Below are 25,148 nucleotides of genomic sequence, written 5' to 3'. Positions count from 1 at the left end.
TCTAAACCTTGAGGTAACTCATTTTTTCCTTTTCCCTGGAACGTTCTCTTGTTAGGGTGAAATTAAGATCCCCGTATGTATTGAGGATGAGTGTAACATGGAGCTGCCTCCAGCTGCTCTCTTATTCCGGTCAGCTCGTCAATATGTATATGGAGTTCTTTTTAGTCTGGCAGAGACACAGAGGAAAATGGAACGCTTGGCCATGCGACGGCGGCTGCCTGTGGAAGGTAAGTGTAGTTCTAGCTATGACAATTCTCTCAGCACTTGACACAGCAGATATGTCTGTCCAGGCACATTGGGTACCTTTGGCTATGGAGTAGTCTTTAAGAAAATGCAACATTCAACAAAATGCATACTGATACTGGGCATACATTAACTTAAGCCCCAATTCTGCAATTATTCAAGCATTTAGAGTGACTACTACTTATAAGAACCACGCTGGACCAGGCATGGCAGCTCATACCTGTAATCCCAGCACTTTGGGAGGCCAAGGCAGGCGGATCACTTAAGCTCAGGAATTCAAGACCAGCCTGGGCAACGTGGCAAGACTCCATCACTAGAAAAAATGCCGGGTGCTGTGCCTCATGCCTGTAATCCCAGTACTTTGTGGGGCTGAGGTGGATGGATCACTTGAGTCCAGGAGTTCAAGACCAGCCTGGGCAACATGGAGAAACTCCGTCTCTACTAAAAATTGAAAAAATTAGGCGTGGTTGTGTACACGTGTAGTCCCAGCTACTTGGGGGGCTGAGATGGGAGAATTGATTGAGTCTGGGAGGTCAAGGCTGCAGTGAGCCCTGATCGTGTTACTGTACTCCAGCCTGGGTGACAGAGTGAGACCCTGTCTCAAATAATAATAATAATAATAAAGGCCGGGCGCAGTGGCTCACGCCTGTAATCCCAGCACTTTGGGAGGCCGAGGCGGGCAGATGACGAGGTCAGGAGATCGAGACCATCCTGGCTAACCCGGTGAAACCCCATCTCTACTAAAAAATACAAAAAAAATTAGCCGGGCACAGTGGCAGGCACCTGTAGTCCCAGCTACTCGGGAGAATGGCATGAACCCAGGAGGCGGAGCTTGCAGTGAGCCGAGATCGCTCCACTGCACTCCAGCCTGGGTGACAGAGCCAGACTCCGTCTCAAAAAAAAAAAAAAAGAAAGAAAAAAGAAAAACAGGCCAGGTGCAGTGGCTCATGCCTGTAATCCCAGCACTTTGGGAGGCCAAGGCGGGCGGATCACCTGAGGTCAGGAGTTCGAGACCAGCCTGACCAACATGGAGAAACCCTGTTTCTACCAAAAATACAAAATTAGCCGGGCATGGTGGCGCATGCCTGTAATCCTAGCTACTTGGGAGACTGAGGCAGGAGAATCGCTTGAACTCAGGAGGCGGAGGTTGCGGTGAGCCGAGATCGTGCCATTGCACTCCAGCCTCGGCAACAAGAGCGAAACTCCGTCTCAGAAAAAAAAAAAAAAAAAAATTAGCTGGGCATGGTGGCATGTGCCTCTAGTCCCAGCTACTTGTGGGACTGAGGTGGGAAGATTGCTTGACCCTGGGAGGTTGAGGCTGCAGTGAGCTGTGATCGCACCACTGCACTCCAGCCTGGGTGACAGAGGAGACCCCGTCTCACACACAAAAAGAAAGAACCATACTGGGCTTTGGGAACATAGAGGTATATCTAACAGTCTCTCTCCCATGAATTTTTTGTTTTGGGATTTGAACCTGTAGGTAGTTGGAGACATTGAAGTATTTTAAGCTACACAGTGCCATAGTCAAATTAGTGTGTTCAAAAGAACATTTCTCTGTTTCTGGGAAGATAGAGTAGATCAGATGTATTTTTCCTTAGTCCTCATGCTAAGTACAACTAAAAGCCCAGGACATTATCCATAAAACAAGGACAAGACACTCTAGAAAGTAGAAATCTTGGGGCCCAAGGAATGACACAGTGGTGCAGTGGTGAGTTCCCTGAATTTTCTTTTTGCCTCATGTATCCCAGACTGGGTGTAGGACAAACTGGCAGCCCATAAATGTCAACAGCTGCAGACCATTATAAGCCCACCACAAAACCTACTTTCTCTGGCCAAAGGACCAGAAAGGAACAACCTAACAACACAAAGATTTTTAAATAATAATCTCTGTACTCCAGCCAAATACCACAGGAAAACAATGGTCTACCCCCACCCCTACCAGCAAAGGCCAAATGAAGAACCTAGACTTCCATACTTACCCAGGCTGTAATGAGGTGCCCCTACCTGCTCCTGCTGGGGAGGTGTCAGATAAGGTCAAGTGGGGAGCCAGGACTTCCACTTCCACCTGTCAATAATGACACAGTGTCCCCCTTCACCCACCATAGTGGGGTCAGAAAAGGCCTACTAATACACAAGGTTTAAGTAAGATCCAGAGTATTTTGAAATAATACCCAAAATGTCCAGTTTTCAATGGAAAATTCCTCATCATACCTAGAACCAGAAAGATAACAAATTCAGACCTCAAGAAAAGAAAACGAACATAGAGATGACAGAAGTTTGAATTATCTGACAAGGATTTCACAACAGCCACCATAAAAATGCTTTGATAAACAGTTATAAACATATTTGACTTTTGCATAGCAAAAGAAACAATCAACAGAGTAAATAGCCTACAGAATGGGAAAAATATTTGCAAACTGTGCGTTAGACAAAGGGGTAATATTCAGAATCTACAAGGAACTCAACAAGAAAAAAGCAAATAACCCCATTAAAAAGTAGGCAGCTCTCCCTCTCCCTCTCCCTCTCCCCACGGTCTCCCTCTCCCCACAGTCTCCCTCTCCCTCTCCCCACGGTCTCCCTCTCCCTCTCTTTCCACGGTCTCCCTCTCCCTCTCTTTCCACGGTCTCCCTCTCCCTCTCTTTCCACGGTCTCCCTCTCCCTCTCTTTCCACGGTCTCCCTCTGATGCCGAGCCGAAGCTGGACTGTACTGCTGCCATCTCGGCTCACTGCAACCTCCCTGCCTGATTCTCCTGCCTCAGCCTGCCGAGTGCCTGCGATTGCAGGCACGCGCCGCCACGCCTGACTGGTTTTCATATTTTTTTGGTGGAGACCGGGTTTTGCTGTGTTGGCCAGGCTGGTCTCCAGCTCCTAACCGCGAGTGATCCGCCAGCCTCGGCCTCCCGAGGAGCCGGGATTGCAGACGGAGTCTCGTTCACTCAGTGCTCAATGGTGCCCAGGCTGGAGTGCAGTGGCGTGATCTTGGCTCGCTACAACCTCCACCTCCCAGCCGCCTGCCTTGGCCTCCCAAAGTGCCGAGATTGCAGCCTCTGCCCAGCCGCCACCCCGTCTGGGAAGTGAGGAGTGTCTCTGCCTGGCCGCCCATTGTCTGGGATGTGAGGAGCCCCTCTGCCTGGCTGCCCAGTCTGGGAGGTGAGGAGCGTCTCTGCCCAGCCTCCATCCCATCTAGGAAGTGAGGAGCGCCTCTTCCCGGCCGCCATCCCATCTAGGAAGTGAGGAGCGTCTCTGCCCGGCCGCCCATCGTCTGAGATGTGAGGAGCGCCTCTGCCCCGCCGCCCCGTCTGGGATGTGAGGAGCCCCTCTGCCTGGCTGCCCAGTCTGGGAGGTGAGGAGCGTCTCTGCCCAGCCTCCATCCCATCTAGGAAGTGAGGAGCGCCTCTTCCCGGCTGCCATCCCATCTAGGAAGTGAGGAGCGTCTCTGCCCGGCCGCCCATCGTCTGAGATGTGGGGAGCGCCTCTGCCCCGCCGCCCCGTCTGGGATGTGAGGAGCGCCTCTGCCCGGCTGCGACCCCGTCTGGGAGGTGAGGAGCGTCTCTGCCCGGCCGCCCCGTCTGAGAAGTGAGGAAGACCCTCCGCCTGGCAGCCGCCCCGTCTGAGAAGTGAGGAGCCCCTCCGCCCGGCAGCCGCCCTGTCTGAGAAGTGAGGAGCCCCTCCGCCCGGCAGCCACCCCGTCTGAGAAGTGAGGAGCGTCTCCACCCGGCAGCCACCCCGTCCGGGAGGGAGGTGGGGGGTCAGCCCCCCGCCCGGGAGGGAGGTGGGGGGTCAGCCCCGTGCCCGGCCAGCCGCCCCGTCCGGGAGGTGAGGGGAGCCTCTGCCCGGCCGCCCCTACTGGGAAGTGAGGAGCCCCTCTGCCCGGCCACCACCCCGTCTGGGAGGTGTACCCAACAGCTCATTGAGAACGGGCCATGATGACAATGGCAGTTTTGTGGAATAGAAAAGGGGGAAAGGTGGGGAAAAGATTGAGAAATCGGATGGTTGCTGTGTCTGTGTAGAAAGAAGTAGACATGGGAGACTTTTCATTTTTTTCTGTACTAAGAAAAATCCTTCTGCCTTGGGATCCTGTTGATCTGTGACCTTACCCCCAACCCTGTGCTCTCTGAAACATGTGCTGTGTCCACTCAGGGTTAAATGGATTAAGGGCGGTGCAAGATGTTTTTGTTAAACAGATGCTTGAAGGCAGCATGCTCGTTAAGAGTCATCACCACTCCCTAATCTCAAGTACCCAGGGACACAAACACTGCCGAAGGCCGCAGGGTCCTTTGCCTAGGAAAACCAGAGACCTTTGTTCACTTGTTTATCTGCTGACCTTCCCTCCACTATTGTCCTATGACCCTGCCAAATCCCCCTCTGCGAGAAACACCCAAGAATGATCAATTAAAAAAAAAAAAAAAAAGTAGGCAAAGGACAAGAAAAGACATTTTACAAAAGAATACGTACAAGTGACCGACAAATATATGAAAAAATACTCAGCATCACTAGCTATCAGAGAAATGCATATTAAAACCACAGTGAGCTGGGTGCAGTGGCTCACGCCTGTAATCCCAGCACTTTGGGAGGCTGAGGCGGGCAGATCACACGAGACCAGGAGTTTGAAACCAGCCTGGCCAACATGACGAAACCCGTCTCTACTAAAAACACAATAAATTAGCTGGGCATGGTGGCACACACTTGTAATCCCAGCTTCTTGAGGGGGTGGGAGGGTGGTGAGAAGGGAAGCGGGGCTGAGGCACAAGAATTGCATGAATCTGGGTGGTGGAGGATGCCGTGAACCAAGTCTAAAACCAACAGATGTTGGCAAGGATGCAGAGAAAAGGGGATGCTTATATACTGTTGGTAGGAATGTAAATGAGTACAACCTTTATAGAAAATAATACAGAGATTTCTCAACTAAAAAACGAACTGCCATTCAATCTAGCCATCCCACTACTGGGCATACATTCAAAGGGAAAGAAATCATTATATCAAAAAAGATACCTGGGCCAGGCATGGTGGCTCACGTCTGTAATCTCAATACCTAGGGAGGCCCAAGTGGGAAGATGCTTGAGGCCAGGAGTTTGAGACCAGCCTGGGCAACATAGTGAGACCCCATCACTACAAAAAAAAATTTTTTTTAATATAGCTGAGCATGGTGCGTACCTGTAGTCCCAGCTACTCCGCAGGCTGAGGCCAGAGGATTGCTTGTATCCAGGAGTTTGAGGCTGCAGTGGGCTGTGATCACTCCATTCCATTGCACTCCAGCCTGGGTAATAGAATAAGATCTCATCTTTTTTTTTTTTTTTTTTTTTTGAGATGGAGTCTTGTTTGTTGGCTGGAATGCAGTGGCACAATCTCGGCTCACTGCAAGCTCCACCTCCCGGGTTCACACCATTCTCCTGCCTCAGCCTCCCGAGTAGCTGGGACTACAGGCGCCCACCACCAGGCCCGGCTAATTTTTTGTACTTTTAGTAGAGACAGGGTTTCACCATGTTAGCCAGGATGGTCTCGATCTCCTGACCTCGTGATCCGCCCGCCTCGGCCTCCCAAAGTACTGGGATTACAGGCGTGAGCCACTGCACCCGGCCATCTCATCTCTTAAAAAGAAAAGGGATTACATAAAAACAACACTTCAGACCAGTATCCTTCATCAATATATGTTATGGATTGAGTGTTCCTGTCCCCTGCAATTCGTATGTTGAAATCCTAACCCCCAATGTGATGGTATTAGGAGATGGGGCCTTTGGGAGATAATTAGGTCATGAGCATGGAACCTTCATGAATGAGATTAGTGCCCTTATAAAAGGAACCCCAGATAGCTCTTTCTACTCTCCACTATATGAGGATACAATGAGAAGACAGCCATCTGCATACCAGGAAGCAGGTTCCCACCAGATGCCTCTACCAATACCTTGATCTTAGACTTCCGAGCCTCCACAACTGTAAGAAATCAATTTCTGTTGATTATAAGCCTCCCAGTCTATGGTACTTTGTTATAGCAGCCCAAATTGACTAGGACAATATGGATGCAAAAATTCTTAACGAAATATCAGCCAGGGGAATTCAGCAATATATAAAAAGAATTACATGCCATGGCCAAGGCCGAGTAGGGTTTATTCCATTGTTGTAAGACTTGTTCAATATTTGAAAAATCTGTAAATATAATCCACCAAATAAACAGGCTAAAGAAGAAAAATCATGTGATTATATCAATGGATGCAGAAAAAGCATTTGACAAAATTCAATACTCATTCATGATAAGAACTATCAGGAAACTAAGAATAGAAGGGAACTTCCTGAAGATAAAGAACATCTACAAAGAACCTATAGCTAACATACAGTCATTCCTTGCCATATGTGGGGGATTGGTTCCAGGACCCCCACATATACTAAAATTCACTCATAATCAAGTCCCACAGTAGGTAGGCCCTGCAGAACCTGTGTATATGAAAAATTGGCCCTCTATATACGTGGGTTTGGCATCATGTGAATTCTGTGTTTTCTATCAGTGTTTGGTTGAAAAAAATTTGTGCATAAGTGGACCCGTGTAGCTCAAACTTGTGTTCAAGGATCAACTGTACTTAATGGTGAAAGATGTTTTTCTCCTAAAATCAGGAAGAAGTCTAGAATGTCTGCTCTTTCTACTGCTCTTCAACATACTAATAGAAGTTTTAGCCAGACCAGTAAGGCAAGAAAATGAAATAGAAGGCATGGACATCAGTAAGGAAGAAATAAAACTGTAATTGCAGATGGCATATAGTCAGTCTGTGTAGAAAAATCACAAGGAATCTACAACAAAACTCCTGGAACTAATAAGTGAGTTTGTTAAGGTTGCAGGATACAAGATAAATATATAAAAATTGATTACCTTTCTATATACTAACAATGAACATGTGGAACTGAAAAAAGTGCAAGACCATTTACAGTCCTTCCAAAGAAAATGAAATAAGAATTTAACAAAAGGTGTTGAAAATCTGTATGCTGAAAGTCACAAAATGCTGATGAAATCAAAGATCTTAATAAATGGAGAGATACAGATGTTCATGGATTAGAAAACTCAACATAGTAAAGATGTCAGTTCTCCCCAAATTGATAACACAGGTGTGATGCAATTCCTATCCAAATCCCAGCAAGATTCTTTGTAAATATAGACAAGATGATTCTAATGTTTATATGGAAAGACAAAGGAATTAAACTAGCTAAAATGATTTTTGAAAAGGAAGAATAAGTTGAAAGCAATTGCTGAACCTGATTGTAAGACTTACTAGGTAGCTACAGTAATTAAGATTGTAGGCCAGGCATGGCCGCTCACGCTTGTAATCCCAGCACTTTGGGAAGCCAAGGTGGGTGGATCCCTTGAGCTCTGGAATTCGAGACCAGCCTGGGCAACATGGAGAGACCCCATCTCTACTAAAAATACAAAAAATATATATAGCCAGTTGTGGTAGTGTATTACCTGTGGTCCCAGCTCCTCAGGAGGCTGAGGTGAGAGGATCACTTGAGCCCAGTGGGTAGAGGTTGCAGTGAGCTGAGATCACTCCACTGCACTGTAGTCTGGGTGTCAGAGCGAGACCCTGTCTTTAAAAAAAAAAAAAGACTAGGCAGAGGTATTGACACGTAGATCAATGGAATACAACAGGGCATCCAGAAATAGTCCCATATGAGTACTGATTTTTTTTTTTTTTTTTTTTGAGACAGAGTCTCGCTCTATTACCCAGGCTGGAGTGCAGTGGCACAATCTCCACTCACTGCAACCTCTGCCTCCCGGGCTCAAGCAATTCTCCTGCCTCAGCCTCAACTGGGATTACAGGTGTGAGCCGTCACGCCTGGCCAGCAAACTGATTATTGACAAAGCTGCAAAAGCACTTCATTGGAGGAAGGATAGTTTTTTTGTTGTTTTTTGTTTCTTTTATATAAATGGTGTTAGATCAACTGGACATCCATAGTTGAACAAGTACCACATATCTATACTACTATCTAAAATATATAAAGAACTCTCAAAACTGAACATAACAAAAACAATTGAATTAGAAAATTGGCAAAAGACATGCACAGACATTTCACTGAAGAAGATATACATATGGCAAATAAAGACATGAAAAGATGTTCAACATCAGTAGCCATTAGAAAAATACAAATTAAAACCACAATGAAATATCACTACATACTTACCAAAATGGCAAAGGTGAATAATAGTGATAATACCATATCCCGGAGAGGATGCAGAGAAGCTGGATCACCCGTAAATGCTGGTGGGAATGTAAAATGATACTGCCATTCTGGAAAATAATTTGTCAGTTTCTTTCAAAACTAAAAATAGACTTATACAACCCAGCACTTACACTCTTGGGCATTTATATTAGAGAAATAAAGATTTATTTTCATGCAGGAACATATTCACAAGACAGCATTATGACCCCAAACTGGAAGCAACCCAGATATGCTTCAATGGGTGAATGATTAAACTGTGGTGCATTCTTGCCATGGAATACTACTCAGCAAAAAAAAGAATGTACTATCGATACATGCAGCAACATGGATGGATCTTAAGGGCATATGCTGAGTGAAAATGCCAGGTTCTTTTTTTTTTTTTTTTTAGATGGAGTTTCACTCTTGTTGCCCAGGCTGGAGTCCAATGGCACAATCTTGGCTCATTGCAACCTCTGCCTCCTGGGTTCAAGCGATTCTCCTGCCTCAGCCTCCCGAGTAGCTGGGATTACAGGCATGCACCACCATGCCCAGCTAATTTTGTATTTTTAGTAGAGATGGGGTTTCTCCATGTTGGTCAGGCTGGTCTCGAACTCCTGACCTCAGGTGATCCGCCCGCCTCGGCCTCCCAAAGTGCTGGGATTACAGGCGTGAACCACCACGCCCAGCCTGCCTTTGTGAATCTAAAAGATGTTGATTTTTTTGAGAATTTTATGAAATATCTTAATATCTTTTGGTGTATCTCATTGTGTATTATAAAGCCAGATATTTACATAATTCTTCCTTGTGCTTCTTTCCTTGTTTACCCTGGTGCATCTACTGAAAAAATAAGATTCAGAGTAACTAAGAAATGTGTGACATTGGACCTTGATTTATTTCTCCAAGTTACTTTTTGTTTTTTGTTGTTTTTTTTTCAAACGAAGTCTCGCTCTGTCGCCCAGGCTGCAGTGTGGTGACTTGATCTTGGCTCACTGCAATCTCCGCCTCCCAGGTTCAAGCGATTCTCCTGCCTCTGCCTCCAGAGTAGCTGGGATTACAGGCACCCACCACTATGCCTGGCTAATTTTTTTTTTTTTTTGGTAGAAACAGGGTTTCACCATGTTGGCCAGGCTGGTCTTGAACTCCTGACCTCAAGTGATCTACCTCAGCCTCCCAAAATTCTGGGATTACAGGTGTGAGCCACCACGCCTGGCCTTATTTTATTTTATTTTATTTTATTTTATTTTATTTTATTTTATTTTATTTTTAGAGACAGGATTTCACTCTGTCACTCAGGCTGGAGTGCAGTGGGAAGATCATAGCTCACTGCTGCCTCAAACTCCTGGGCTCAAGGGATACTCCCTGCCTCAGCCTTCCAAGTCGCTGGCAGCGCATGCCACCACACCCAGCTAATTTTTAAATTTTCTGTGGAGGTGGGATCTCTCCATCTTGCCGGGGCTGGTCTTGTACTCCTGGGCTCAAGCGATCCTCCTGCCTCAGCCTCTCAAATTGCTGGGATTAAACGTGTGAACCACCACACCCAGCCCCTTGATTTCTTTATCTGCAAAATAAGCCTTTTGTTTTGTGATAACGTATCATAATAGTTCCCTCTCAGGATTTTTGTGAGGATTAATGAGATGATATATATAAAGTACTTGCATATCAAGCACTTAATAAACGTGTACTATTCCTGCTGCTAAAAATAAAAATTATTGTGACAGAAAATTAAGAGTTGAAATGCAATGGAGCCTGTCAATGTCCTGTGGCTAGCCGTAGAAATGCTGAGAGATTCTCTAGAGCCTCTTTTTCCTCAATTTCTGTTTTCCAGTTCCTTCAGTGATCCTTAAAGAGTGGTCTGCCTATAAAGGGAAGTCACCTCAAACCCCTGAGCTGGTGTCTGCACTGACATTTCGGGAATGGACTTGCCCAAACCTCAAGAAGCTCTGGCTAGGCAAAGCAGTTGAAGACAAGAACAGAAGGATGCGGGCCTTCCTGGCCTGTATGAAGTCGGACACGCCCAGTATGCTCAATCCAGCTAATGTCCCCACCCATCTGCTGCTCATGTGTTGTGTACTCCGGTAAGCTACCTGACAGGCAGGTGGCCTGTTCTTTCTCTTTTACTTTTTTTATATTTCCTTTAAGCACCTGCTTTTATGGTATTTCAAGGTGGGGAAATTTTTATTTTATGTTTGGCTTATGCGCCAGAAACACCGAAAATGATTGTTCAGACAGCCTCCTCAGTTTATGATCCTTGGTCATATCGGTCCATGCATGACTCCTCTTTTATATCTGGTTTTAGTTTAGTTTTTGTCTTGTTCAGTCCTCGTCCCTGATCCAATTTCCTTCTTTTATTCACCCATAGTCATCTACTCTTGGGTATTTGATGTGTGTCCTTCCAAGCCATCTTCCATATATTTGTTTAGATATCCATGTATTCATGCACAGTCTATAGTATTTTCTATGGGTAAACATGTTTCCTTTTATGGCATGAATGGTATTGTGCTGTACATCTCATTGTTTCTTTTTTTTCCCTTTTTTATTGAGATGGAGTTTCACTCTTGTTGCCCAGGCTGGAGTGCAATGGCGTAATCTTGGTTCACTGCAACCTCCACCTCCTGGATTCAAATGATTCTCCTGCCTCAGCCTCCCAAGTAGCTGGGATTGCAGGCATGTGCCACCATGCCTGCTAATTTTGTATTTTTAGTAGAGATGGGGTTTCACCATGTTGGCCAGGCTGATCTCGAACTGACCTCAGGTGATCTGCCCACCTTGGCCTCCCAAAGTTCTGGGATTACAGGCATGAGCCACCCCGCCCGGCCTGTTTCTTTTTTTCACTCAATATTATTTTTGAGGTCTGTCCATGTTCATATATCAATCGTTCCTCTTCACTGTTGGGTTATGTTCTATCAAATACTAATACTGATTGATAGATAATTGTTTCCAGTTCTTTGGTATTACAAATAGTGCTGCAGGGGATTTCTTCATAGATGTCTGTGTCTCTTTGTGTTCCTGAGTCAGTTTAAAGCATATACTGAGAAGTAGAATTTCTTGATCCTGTAAAATATGCATGTAGCTTTTTCACTAAATACTGCCAAATTGCTCTAGATTATAGCTGCACCAGTTTATATTCCTGTGAACAATATGTGTTTCATTTCCTCATATTATTGCCAGTACTAATACCATAAAACTTCTTAATTTTGCCAATCTAGTGTTTTCAAGTAGTATCTTTAATTTTAATTTGCATTTGACTACAGAGGAGGTTGATCTTCTATTTTTATGCTTATTAGCCATTTGAGTTTTCTCATTCTCTGAAGTGCTTCTTTATTTGTCTTGCAAATTTTTTATTAGGTTACTTGTCTTATTTTGCTGATTACAGAAGTTCTTTGTCAGATATGTATGTGTGTACACTCAGACACACATGTAGCAAATATCTTTTGTATATTTGAGTGTGCATGCATGTGTCTGTGCATGTGTATCAGTCACAATTTGTTTAAACTTTATATATAGTGTTCTTTGTTTACCAGCAGTATTTTGTTTTTACTAGCCTTTTAAAAATTTAACTTGGCTGGGCGTGGTGGCTCATGCCTGTAATCCTAGCACTTTGGGAGGCCAAGGTGGGCGGATCACTTGAGGCCAGGAGTTCAAGACCAGCCTGGACAGCATGGTGAAACCCCATCTATACAAAAAAAAGAAAAAAAAATACAAAATTAGCCAGACATGGTGGCGGGTGCTTGTAATCCCAGCTACTTGAGAGGCTGAGGCAGGAGAATCGCTTGAACCCAGCAGGCAGAGGTTGCAGTGATCTGAGATTGTGCCACTGCACTCCAGCCTGGGCAACAAAGTGAGATTCTGTCTCAAAAAAACAAACAAACAAACAAAATTAGGCTGGGTGCAGTGGCTCACACCTGTAACCCCAGCACTTTGGGAGGCCGAGGCGGGTGGATCACTTGAGGCCAGGAGTTAAAGACCAGCCTGGCCAACATGGCAAAACCCTGTCTCTACTAAAAATACAAAAATTAGCTGGGCATGGTGGTGCACGCCTGTGGTCCCAGCTACTTGGGAGGAGGGAGGATCACTTGAACCCCGGAGGTGGAGGTTGCAGTAAGTCGAGATTGTGCCACTGCACTGTAGCCTGGATGACAGAGCGAGACTCTGTCTCAAAACAAAACCAAAAAAAAAAACAAAAAAACAAAAACAAAAAAAAACTTTATTTTTATAGATTTAAGGGGTACAGGTGTCCTTTTGTTGCATGGATATATTGTATAGTGGTAAAGTCTGGGCTTTTCACGTAGCCATCACTCAAATAGTGTACATTGTACCCATTAAGTAATTTTCAATCCCTCACCCCCTTCCCACCCTTCTGAGTCCCCAATGTGTATTATTCCACTGTCTACGTCCATGTGCACACATTATTTACCTCCCACTTATAAGTGAGAGCATGTGGTACTTGACTTTCTGAGTTATTTCACTTAAGATAATGGCCTCTAGTTCCATCCATGTTGCTGCAAAAGACATGATTTCATTCTTTTTTATGGCTGAATAGTACTCCAGTGTGTGTGTGTGTGTGTGTGTGTGTGTGTGTGTGTGTGTGTATCACACTTTCTTTAATCATTCATTCATTGATGAACATTTAGGTTGATCCCATACCTTTGCTATTGCAAATAGTACTGCAATAAACATACAGGTGCAGGCTTTTTTTTTCTTTTCTTTTTTTTTGAGACGGAGTTTCGCTCTTGTTGCCCAGGCTGGAGTGCAATGGCACGATCTCGGCTCACCGCAATCTCTGCCTCCCAGGTTCAAGCAGTTCTCCTGCCTCAGCCTCCTGAGTAGCTGGGATTACAGGCATGCACCACCACGCCCGGCTAATTTTGTTTTTTTTTTTTTTCAGTAGAGACGGGGTTTCTCCATGTTGAGGCTGGTCTTGAACTCCTAACCTCAGGTGATCCGCCCACTTCGGCCTCCCAAAATGCTGGGATTACAGGCGTGAGCCACCGCGCCCGGCCTGGTGCAGGCATTTTTGTTGTGGTTGTTGGATACATATTTTGCAAATATTTTCTCTCATTCTGCAGGTTGTTTGTTTACTCTTATTTCTTTTGCTGTGCAAGAGCTTTTTCATTTATGCCCATTTGTCTATTTTTGTTTTTGTTGCATTTGCTTTTGAGGTGTTTTTTTTGAGATGGAGTCTAGCTCTGTTGCCCAGGCTGGAGTGCAGTGGCGTGATCTTGGCTCACTGCAGCCTCAGCCTCCCAGCCTCAAGCAGTTCTCCTGCCTCAGCCTCCTGAGTAGCTGGGATTACAGGTGCACGCCACCAGGCCCGGCTAATTTTTTATTTTAGTAGAGATGGGGTTTCACCATGTTGGCCAGGCTGGTCTTGAACTCCTGACCTCAGGTGATCCACCCGCCTTGACCTCCCAAAATGCTGGGATTACAGGTGTGAGCCACCGCACCTGGCCACTTTTGAAGTCTTAATCATGAATTCTTCACCTAGACCAATGTCCTGAACAGTTTTTTCTAGGTTTTCTTCTAGGATTTTTATAGTTCAGGTCTTACATTTCAGTCTTTAATCTATCTTAAGTTGACTTTTGTGTTTTTTTGTTTGTTTTTGTTTTTTTGAGATGGAGTTTTGCTCTTGTTGCCCAGGCTGGAGTGCAATGGCGTGATCTCTGCTTACCACAACCTCCACCTCCCAGGTTCAAGCGATTCTCCTGCTTCAGCCTCCTGAGTAGCTGGGATTACAGGCATGTGCCCCCACGCCTGGCTAATTTTGTATTTTGTATTTTTTTTTTTTTTGAGACAGAGTCTCACTCTGTCACCCAGGCTGGAGGGCAGTGGCACGATCTCGGCTCACTGCAAGCTCCGCCTCCCAGGTTCACACCATTCTCCTGCCTCAGCCTCCTGAGTAGCTGGGACTACAGGCGCCCGCCACCACGCCTGGCTAATTTTTTGTATTTTTAGTAGAGATGGGGTTTCCCTGTGTTAGCCAGGATGGTCTCAGTCTCCTGACCTTGTGATCCGCCCACCTCAGCCTCCCAAAGTGCTGGGATTACAGGCATGAGCCACTGCACCCGGCCCTAATTTTGTATTTTCAGTAGAGACGGGGTTTCTCCATGTTGGTCAGGCTGGTCTCAAACTCTCGACCTCAGGTGATCCGCCCGTCTCAGCCTCCCAAAATTCTGGGATTACAGGCATGAGTCACTGCACCCAGCCTTTTTTTTGAGTGGGGTCTTGCTCTGTCGCCTAGGCTGGAGTGCAGTGGCGCGATCTCGGCTTATGACAACCTCTGCCTTTCGGGTTCAAGCGATTCTCCTGCCTCAGCCTCTCGAGTAGCTGGGATTACAGGTGTGCACTACCCTTCCCCGCTAAGTTTTGTATTTTTAGTAGAGACAGGGTTTCATTGTGTTGGCCAGGCCAGTCTCGAACTCCTGACCTCAGGTGATCCACCCACCTCAGCCTCCCAAAGTACTGGGATTACAGGCATAAGCCACCACACCCAGCCCATCTTGAATTGATTTTTGTATGTGGTGAGAAATAGGGGCCCAGTTTCATGCTTCTGCATGTAGCTAACCAGCTATCCCAATACCATTAAAAAGGTATTCTTTCCCCAGTATGTGTTTTGTCAACTTTATCAAAGATCAATTAGCTGTAGGTATGTGGCTTTATTTCTGAGTTCTCTATTCTGTTCCATTGATCTATGTGTCTATTTTTATGCCACTACCATGCTGTCTTAGTTACTATAGCCTTGTAGTAGTTTGAAGTCGGGTAATGTGACGCCTCCGGCTTTGTTCTTTTTGTGTAGTATTGTTTTGGCTACTTAAGCTCTTTTTTGACTCCATATGAATTTTAGGATTGTTTTTTCTAATTCTGTGGAAAATTATGTTGGTATTTTGATAGGAATTACATTTAATCTGTAGATTACTTTGGACAGTATGGTTATTTTCACAATATTGATTCTTCCGATCTATGGGTATGAATTGTTTATCCATTTCTTTATGTCATATATAATTTCTTTCATCTGTGTTTTGTAGTTTTCCTCGTAGAGATCCTTCACCTCCTTGGTTAAATATATTCCTAGGTGGTTTTTTTTTGTAGCTATTGTAAATGGGATTGACTTCTTGATTTGGTTCTCAGCTTGATCATTACTGGTGTATAGAAATGCTACTGGTTTTCATACATTGATTTTGTATCCTGACACTTTACTGGGTTCATTTATCAAATCTAGGAGTCTTTTGGAGGATTCTTTAGGGTTTTTCTAGATGTAAGATGATATCATCAGCAAACAGGGATAATTTCACTTTCTCTTTTCCCATTTGGATGTCTTATATTTTTTTTCTCTTTCCTGATTGCTTTGGCTAGGACTTCCAGTACTATGTTGAATAGGAGTGGTAAAAGTGGGCAAGTTACTTTTTTTGGAGACAGGATCCTGCTCTGTCACCAAGGCTGGAGTTCAGTGGCACAATCACAGCTCACTGCAGACTCAACATCCTGAGCTCAAGTGATCCTCCCGCCTCAGTCTCCTAAGTAGCTGGGACTACAGCACACACCATCATGCCCAGCTAATTTTTTTTTTTTTTTTTGAGACAGAGTCTCGCTCTGTCACCCAGTCTGGAGTGCAGTGGCTTGATCTCAGCTCACTGCAACCTCTGCCTCCTGGGTTCAAGTGATTCTCCTGCCTCAGCCTCCCGAGTAGCTGGGATTACAGGGGCCCACCACCACGCCTGGCCAATTTTTGTATTTTTAGTAGAGACGGGGTTTCTCCATGTTGGCCAGGCTGGTGTCAAACTCCTGACCTCAAGTGATCCTCCCGCCTCAGCCTCACAAAGTGCTGCGGCTACAGGCGTGAGCCACTGCACCCGGCCATGCCCAGCTAATTTTTTAAAGTTTTTTTTTTTTTAGAGACAGGCTCTCACTATGTTGCCCAGTCTTGAACTCCTGGGCTCAAGCAATCCTCCCATCTTGGCCTCCCAAAGTGCTAGGATTACAGACATGAGCCACCATGCCCAGCCAGAAAGTGGGCAAATTTTTGCCAACTTTTTATTATAATTTCATATATATAGAAAAATTAGAATAATAGTACAGTGAACACTCATAACCACCACCTAGATTCTATAATTAATATTTATCATATTTGCTTTACTTCATATAACTGTCCATTTATTCATCACTAGGCATTGATTTTTCCATCTTTTTTACTGCATTTCCAAGTAAATTGCAGACATCAGTATACTTCTCCCTTCACTGAGAAGTATTTATTTTGGTTCTGTCCAGCCCATGATTTTCTACCTTTATGGTGTGTGTTTTGGTGTCTTATTTAATAAATTCTCCCCTACCCCTAAGTCATAAAGATATTTTTCTGGCTGGGTGTGGTGGTTTATGCCTGTCATCCCAGCACTTAGGGAGGCCGAGATGGGCAGATCACGAGGTCAGGAGATCGAGACCATCCTGGCTAACACGGTGAAACCTCGTCTCTACTAAAAATACGGCTGTAATCCCAGCTACTCAGGAGGCTGAGGCAGGAGAATGGCGTGAACCCGGGAGGTAGAGCTTGCAGTGAGCCGAGATTGCGCCACTGCACTCCAGCCTGGGCAACAGAGCGAGACTCCATCTCAGAAAAAAAAAAAAAAAAAAAAAAGATATTTTTCTACGTTTTCTTATACTTCTATAATGTTGCCTTCCATATCAGGTCCTTAATACAGTAGATATTTTGTACATGCTGTGAGAAAGGATCTAACTTTATTTACATAATACACCAGTTTCCCAGCTTGATGTATTGAATGATCCTTTCTTTCCCCGACCTTTCTTATGTACCATGTTTGGTTTTTTTTTTTAGACGGAGTCTCGCTCTGTCACCCAGGCTGGAGTGCAGTGGCGTGATCTCGGCTCACTGCAAACTCCACCTCCTGGGTTCAAGCGATTCTCCTGCCTCAGCCTCCCAAAGCTGCTTCCACATTTTCAGGTATTCGTTACCAGAAACCCGCACTTCTCAGTACCAATTTTCTTTGTTTTCTTTTTTCTTTTTTTTTTTTATAGCCAGGGTCTTGCTCTGTCACCCAGACTGGAGTGCAGTGGCGTGATCATGGCTCACTGCAGCCTCCACCTCCTAGGCTAAAGTGATCCTCCCACCTCGGCCTCCCAAGTAGCTGAGACTACAGGTGCATGCCACCATGCCTGGCTTTTTTGTTTTTTGTAGAGATGGGGTCTATGTTGCCCAAGCTGGTCTTGAACGCCTGGGCTCAAGTGATCCTCCCACACTTTGGCCTCCCAAAGTGCTGGGATTATAAGCATGAGCCACTGTGCCCTGCCTCTTAGTCTATTTTCTGTTGCTTATGGCAGAATACCTGAAACTGGGTAATTTATAAGGAAAAGGAATTTATTTCTTACAGTTATGGAGTCTAAGAAGTCCAAGGTTAGGGGGCTTGCATCTAGTGAGAGCCTTCTTGCTGGTCATATGGTAAAGGGGCTGATCACGTTCATGTGCTGTATCAGGTCTCTCTTCCTTTTCTTATAAAGCCACCAGTTCCCCTCCCATGATAACCCATTAATCCATGAATGGATTAGCCCATCTGTGAGAGTAGAGCCCTAAAGATCAAATCACATCTTAAAGGCCCTACCACTCAATACTGCCACACTGTGGATAAAGTTTCAATATGAGTTTTGGAGGGGACATTCAACCACAGCAGGGTCCCTTGTATTTACATGTTTTTTTTTTTTTTTTTGGAGACAGAGTCTCTGTCACCCAGGCTGGCTGGAGTGCAGTGGCGCGATCTCAGCTCACTGCAACCTCCACCTCCTGGGTTCAAGCGTTTCTCCTGCCTCAGCCTCCTGAGTAGCTGAGATTACAGGCGCGCACCACCACACCCAGCTAATTTTTGTATTTTTGTAGAGACCGGGTTTCACCATGTTGCCCAGGCTGGTCTTGAACTCCTGACCTCAAGTGATCCACCCGCCTCTGCCTCCCAAAGTGCTGGGATTACAGGCGTGAGCCACCGCGCCTGGCCATATTATGTACTACGTTTTTATATCTGTATAAGTTCATTCATGGATTCTATTTTGTTTCACTGCCCATTAGGGTCCTCATCAATATCACATTGTTTCAGTTATTAAGGGTTTGCAATTTGCCTTAATATCAGGCAGCACAAATCTCCACTCTTTTCTTTTTTGAGACTTATACTAGTTATCCTTGCACCTTAGGAGCCCTTACTCTTCCATATATAATTTGTGATCAGTCTAGTTTCCACCAAAATCTTGTCGGGATTTTTTTTGTCATTGAATTGAATTTATAGATTAATTTGGGGAGCTTTGACATCTTTATAATGTTAAGTCCTCCCATCCAAAGATAATAGTTTACCTCTCCCATTTATTCAGGTTTCTTCCTTTATGTCTTAGTATAGTTAATTTTTTTCCGTTGAGATCTCCTACATTTTAAATTAATTTCTAGGTACTTGATAGATATCGCCATGATTATGTGTGATATTCTAGTTTCTGTTATACTTTCTCATTGTTAAAAAAAAGTAAGTTTTTGTGCAAAGGGGAAGTCAAGCCCTACAAGTCACCAGAGAACTGCAGAGCACTTCGCTTTCAAAATGGGCAGACCTTAGTTTGAGTGCTGGTTCTGGCATTTTTCAGCTTGGATATGTCACTTTAGCCTTTCTGAGCATCTCTTTCCTCACCATAAATGGATATAATTTTACGTCTCAGAGCAGTTTGAACATTGAGATAACATTCAGGGACCCTACCACATACTAGATCCCCAATATATACTAATTTCCTAACTACCTTAACATTAAGATTAGTGACTTACAAAGTTTTCCCAGTAAGAATAATGAGGCCGAGCACCGTGGCTCACACCTGTAATCCCAGCACTTTGGGAGGCCGAGGAGGGTGGATCATTTTAGGTCAAGGAGTTCAAGACCAGCCTGGCCAACATGGTGAAACCCTGTCTCTACTAAAAATACAAAAATTAGCCGAGCAGTAGTGGCACACGCCTCTAATCCCAGCTACTCAGGGGGCTGAGGCAGGAGAATCACTTGAACCTGGGAGGCAGAGGTTGCAGTGAACCATGATCGCGTCATTGCACTCCAGCCTGGGCGACAGAGTAAGACTCTGTCTCAAAAAAAATTTTTTTTAAAGAATAATGATAAAGATTTATTCTTCCTACTGCCTAACGTGTTCCTGGGCCACAGCCCTACATTGTCCCATATTAACTCTGGAGTTGTACATTTCATTTACCTTCTTTCTAAAATATATAGTAGGCTGGCGCGGTGCCTCATGCCCATAATCCCAGCACTTTGTGAGGCTGAGGCGGGTGGATCACCTGAGGTCAGGAGTTTGAGACCAGCCTGGCTAACATGGCAAAACCCCGTCGCTAGTAAAAATACAAAAATTAGCCGGGCATGGTGGTACACGCCTCTAGTCCCAGCTATTTGGGAGGCTGAGGCATGAGAATCGCTTGAACCTAGGAGGCGGAGGTTGCAGTGAGCCAAGATTGCACCACTGTACTCCAGACTGGGCGACAGAGCAAAACTCTGTCTCAAAAAAAAAAAAGCAAAACAAACAAAATACATATAATAGCTCATTTTCCCATTTATTTGGTTCTCTACGTTACATGGACTAGATCCAGGAACATAAAAACAATTAAAAATAGCTTATGAATCACCACACTGTCTTCCACAATGGTTGAACTAATTTACACTCCCACCAACAGCATAAAAGCGTTACTATTTCTCCACATCCTCTCCAGCATCTGTTGTTTCCTGACTTTTTAATGATCACCATTCTAACTGGCGTGAGATGGTATCTCATTGTGGTTTTGATTTGCATTTCTCTAATGACCACTGATGATGAGCATTTTTTCATGTTTGTTGGCTGGATAAATGTCTTCTTTTGAGAAGTGTCTGTTCATATCCTTTGCCCACTTTTTGATGGAGTTTTTTTTTCTTATAAATTTAAGTTCTTTGTAGATTCTGGATATTAGCCCTTTGTTAGATGGATAGATTGCAAAAATTTTCTCTCATTCTGTAGGTTGCCTGTTCACTCTGATGATAGTTTCTTTTGCTGTGCAGAAGCTTTTAATTTAATTAGATCCCATTTGTCTATTTTGGCTTTTGTTGCCATTGCTTTTGGTGTTTTAGTCATGAAGTCTTGCCCATGCCTGTGTCCTGAATGGTATTGCCTAGGTTTTCTTCTAGGGTTTTTATGGTTTTAGGTCTTATGTTTAAGTCTTTAATCCATCTTGAGTTAATTTTTGCATAAGGTATATGGAAGGGATCCAGTTTCAGCTTTCTACATATGGCTAGCCAGTTTTCCCAACACCATTTATTAAATAGGAAATTCTTTCCCCTTTGCTTGTTTTTGTCAGGTTTGTCAAAGATCAGATGGTTGTAGATGTGTGGTGTTATTTGTAAGGCCTCTGTTCTGTTGCATTGATCTATATCTCTGTTTTGGTACCAGTACCATGCTGTTTTGGTTACTGTAGCCTTGTAGTATAGTTTGAAGTCAGGTAGCATGATGCCTCCAGCTTTGTTCTTTTTGCTTAGGATTGTCTTGGCTATGAGGGCTCCTTTTTGGTTCCATATGAAATTTAAAGTAGTTTTTTTCCAATTCTGTGAAGAAAGTCAGTGGTAGTTTGATGGGGATGGCATTGAATCTATAAATTACTTTGGGCAGTATGGCCATTTTCACGACATTGATTCTTCCTATCCATGACCATGAAATGTTTTTTCATTTGTTTGTGTCCCCTCTCATTTCCTTGAACAGTAATGTGTAGTTCTCCTTGAAGAGGTCCTTTACATCCCTTGTAAGTTGTATTCCTAGGTATTTTATTCTCTTTGAAGCAATTGTGAATGGGAGTTCACTCATGATTTGGCTCTGTTTCTCTGTTATTGGTGTATAGGAATGCTTGCGATTTTTGCACATTGATTTTGTATCCTGAGACTTTGCTGAAGTTGCTTATCAGCTTAAGGAGATTTTGGGGCTGAGATGATGGGGTTTTCTAAATATACAATCATGTCATCTGCAAACAGGGACAATTTGACTTCCTCTTTTCCTAATTGAATACCCTTTATTTCTTTCTCCTGCCCAATTGCCCTGGCCAGAACTTCCAACACTATGTTGAATAGGAGTGGTGAGAGAGGGCATCCCTGTCTTGTGCCGGTTTTCAAAGGGAATGCTTCCAGTTTTTGCCCATTCAGTGTGATGTTGGCTGTGGGTTTGTCATAAACAGCTCTTATTATTTTGAGATACGTTCCATCAATACCTAGTTTATTGAGAGTTTTTAGCATGAAGGGCTGTTGAATTTTGTTGAAGGCCTTTTCTGCATCTATTGAGATAATCATGTGGTTTTTGTCATTGGTTCTGTTTATGTGATGGATTACGTTTATTGATTTGTGTATGTTGAACCAGCCTTGCATCCCAGGGATGAAGCCGACTTGATCGTGGTGGACAAGGGCTTTGATGTGCTGCTGGATTCGGTTTGCCAGTATTTTCTTGACGATTTTCGCATCGATGTTCATCAGGGATATTGGCCTGAAATTTTCTTTTTTTGTTGTGTCTCTGCCAGGTTTTGGTTTCAGGAAGATGCTGGCCTCATAAAATGAATTAGGGAGGATTCCCTCTTTTTCTGTTGTTTGGAATAGTTTCAGAAGGAATGGTACCAGCTCCTCTTTGTACGTCTGATAGAATTCGGCTGTGAATCCTTCTGGCCCTGGACTTTTTTTGGTTAGTAGGCTATTAATTACTGCCTCACTTTCAGAACTTGTTATTGGTCTATTCAGGGATTCGACTTCTTCCTGGTTTAGTCTTGGGAGGGGTTTTTTCTTTTTCTTTCTTTTTCCCCCCCGAGACGGAGTCTCGCTCGGTTGCCCAGGCTGAAGTGCAGTGGCACGATCTTGGCTCGCTGCAACCTCCGCCTCCCAGGTTCAAGCGATTCTCCTGCCTCAGCCTCCCAAGTAGCTGGGATTACAGGTGCCCATCACTACACCTGGCTAATTTTTGTATTTTTAGTAGAGACGTGGTTTCGCCATGTTGACCAGGCTGGTCTTGAACTCCTGACCTCAGGCGATCTGCCCGCCTCGGCCTCTCAAAGTGTTGGGATTACAGGTGTGAGCCACCACACCCGGCCTCCTGTGTTTTTAAGAAGACAAAATGGTAGGAAAAAAAATGCAGTTTTAACAATTAGCATAAAGTCTGGTTGGAAATTTAAATTTTAAATGAAGATTAACTTATCCTTGATACTGCATTGTCCAGCAATATCAAGTAAACACCAGGTAGGAACATTGAAGTTATAGCCTAACTGAGTGCTAGGAGCCTATACTCCTCAATTTCTTACACAGACTGTAGGTAAAAGATTCCTAGATGTCCTAGAGAAATTGAGTCTTCTAGGAAAGGTTGATACAGTTTGAGGAGGGCAGAACCTTTGCGCATACAATAGTCATCACTTAGGAGGGAGGGATACCGAAGAACTCAGTCAGGCTTCTGGAGGGGAGGTGAGGGGCAGCCCTGCTGAATGGGAGAGGCATGCATCAAGGCTTTATCATTTCTAGCAAAAATTCATTCAAATATCAACAGTTTTCCAGAGATGGAACATGAAATTGGACAAGGTTTCTCCTCTTTGTTTATGGGTAAAGTTGAGGAATCTCTCTTGAGAAGCAAATCTTTTAAGAAGCAGTGGATTCACTCTCAGCTATAACAAGATATTTGGATTAACCATGTGCCATCCCGATACATGAAGAATAAAGATACATAAGAACTAGTGTTCATTCACTTGACAGAATAATTCTAAAGTCCATCAGGAAAGGCAAATGAACAAGATTAGCTTAGAAAATGTAACAAAAATAATAATAAGATATATCTTGGTCCTGCAGCAAGACTGTTATTGGAAAAAAAAAGAGGTGTTTTGGACCTATTACATACCGAAGTGTATTATAAACTCATACCAAAATAATGTAGTATTATCACAAAAAATTGACAGCTCATTGTTTTAGAGCAGATAATAATGAATAAGATCCTTGACACATTAGAACTTAAAATACGCTAAAGAAAGCATCACAAATCAATGAGGAAGAGATGCATTTTTTAAATAATTATTTAGAGAATTGGATTTGTATTTGGGGAGAAAACATCCATTTAGAGCTATGCCTCACATAAATTCCAGATGGATTAATTATAAAGATGAATGTAAAAAAGATAAAAGGCAGAATAAAAGCTAAGCAATGATTTGCTGACCTTGAGATAGGAAAGGGATTTTTTTTGTTGTTCATTTCTTTTAGGAAAGGAATTTTTTAAATGAGAGTACACAAGCCTTAAGCCCAGAGTATTGTCAGAGACAGTAACTATCTTGGTGACAGGAAAGGCAAATACCTCAGTTGCCTGAGATATAGGCAAACTGAAAACTACAAAACACTGTTAAAAGAAATCATAAAAGATATAAGTAAACAGAAAGATACCCCATGTTTATAGATAAGATAAAATCCTTCTTGTTGATTTCTAACTAGAAAAAAAGAATATAAAATATTGTTAAGATGGCAATACTCCCCAAATTGATCTACATATGCAATGGAATCCAAATTCCCAGCTTTCTTCTTTGCAGAAATTAACAAACTAATGCTAAAATTAATATGTAAATACAGGCCGGGCACAGTGGCTCACTCCTGTAATCCCAGTACTTTGGGAGGCTGCGGCAGGCAGATCATGAGGTCAAGAGATCGAGACCATCCTGGCCAACATGGTGAAACCCCGTCTCTACTAAAAATACAAAAATTAGCTGGGTGTGGTGGTGCGCGCCTGTAATCTCAGCTACTCAGGAGGCTGAGGCAGGAGAAACGCTTGAACCCAGGAGGTGGAGGTTGCAGTGAGCTGAGATCGCGCCACTGCACTCCAGCCAGCCTGGGTGACAGAGACTCTGTCTCCAAAAAAAAAAAAAAAACATGTAAATACAAGGGACCCTGCTGTGGTTGAATGTCCCCTCCAAAACTCATATTGAAACTTTATCCACAGTGTGGCAGTATTGAGTGGTAGGGCCTTTAAGATGTGATTTGATCTTTAGGGCTCTACTCTCACAGATGGGCTAATCCATTCATGGATTAATGGGTTATCATGGGAGGGGAACTGGTGGCTTTATAAGAAAAGGAAGAGAGACCTGATACAGCACATGAACGTGATCAGCCCCTTTACCATATGACCAGCAAGAAGGCTCTCACTAGATGCAAGCCCCCTAACCTTGGACTTCTTAGACTCCATAACTGTAAGAAATAAATTCCTTTTCTTTATAAATTACCCAGTTTCAGGTATTCTGCCATAAGCAACAGAAAATAGACTAAGAGGCAGGGCACAGTGGCTCATGCTTATAATCCCAGCACTTTGGGAGGCCAAAGTGTGGGAGGATCACTTGAGCCCAGGCGTTCAAGACCAGCTTGGGCAACATAGACCCCATCTCTACAAAAAACAAAAAAGCCAGGCATGGTGGCATGCACCTGTAGTCTCAGCTACTTGGGAGGCCGAGGTGGGAGGATCACTTCAGCCTAGGAGGTGGAGGCTGCAGTGACCCATGATCACGCCACTGCACTCCAGTCTGGGTGACAGAGCAAGACCCTGGCTCTAAAAAAAAAAAAAAAGAAAAAACAAAATTGGTACTGAGAAGTGTGGCTGTTTCTGATAATGAATACCTGAAAATGTGGAAGCAGCTTTGGAACTGGGTAATACGCAGAGGCTGCAAGAATTTGGAGGAGCAGGCT

General features: G+C 44.0%; 1 protein-coding gene across 3 annotated transcripts in view; it reads left to right on the top strand.

The window, feature by feature from the left end:
* The window catches only part of FAM120C (family with sequence similarity 120 member C), a 109,174-nt gene that overhangs the window by 50,673 nt on the left and 33,353 nt on the right, over positions 1 to 25,148 (top strand). For all 3 annotated transcript variants that reach the window (XM_016943768.4, XM_016943772.4, XM_016943770.4), the window contains exons 9-10: positions 56 to 227; positions 10,250 to 10,499. In XM_016943768.4, coding sequence (XP_016799257.2) covers positions 56 to 227; positions 10,250 to 10,499 — 422 coding nt within the window. The remainder of the gene's footprint in view (positions 1 to 55; positions 228 to 10,249; positions 10,500 to 25,148) is intronic.

The sequence above is a fragment of the Pan troglodytes genome, chromosome X (assembly GCF_028858775.2).
Source record: "Pan troglodytes isolate AG18354 chromosome X, NHGRI_mPanTro3-v2.0_pri, whole genome shotgun sequence".
In the NCBI taxonomy this organism is placed as follows: domain Eukaryota; kingdom Metazoa; phylum Chordata; class Mammalia; order Primates; family Hominidae; genus Pan; species Pan troglodytes.
Note: the sequence above shows the minus strand (reverse complement) of the source record. Positions and strands in the feature narration are given on the sequence as shown.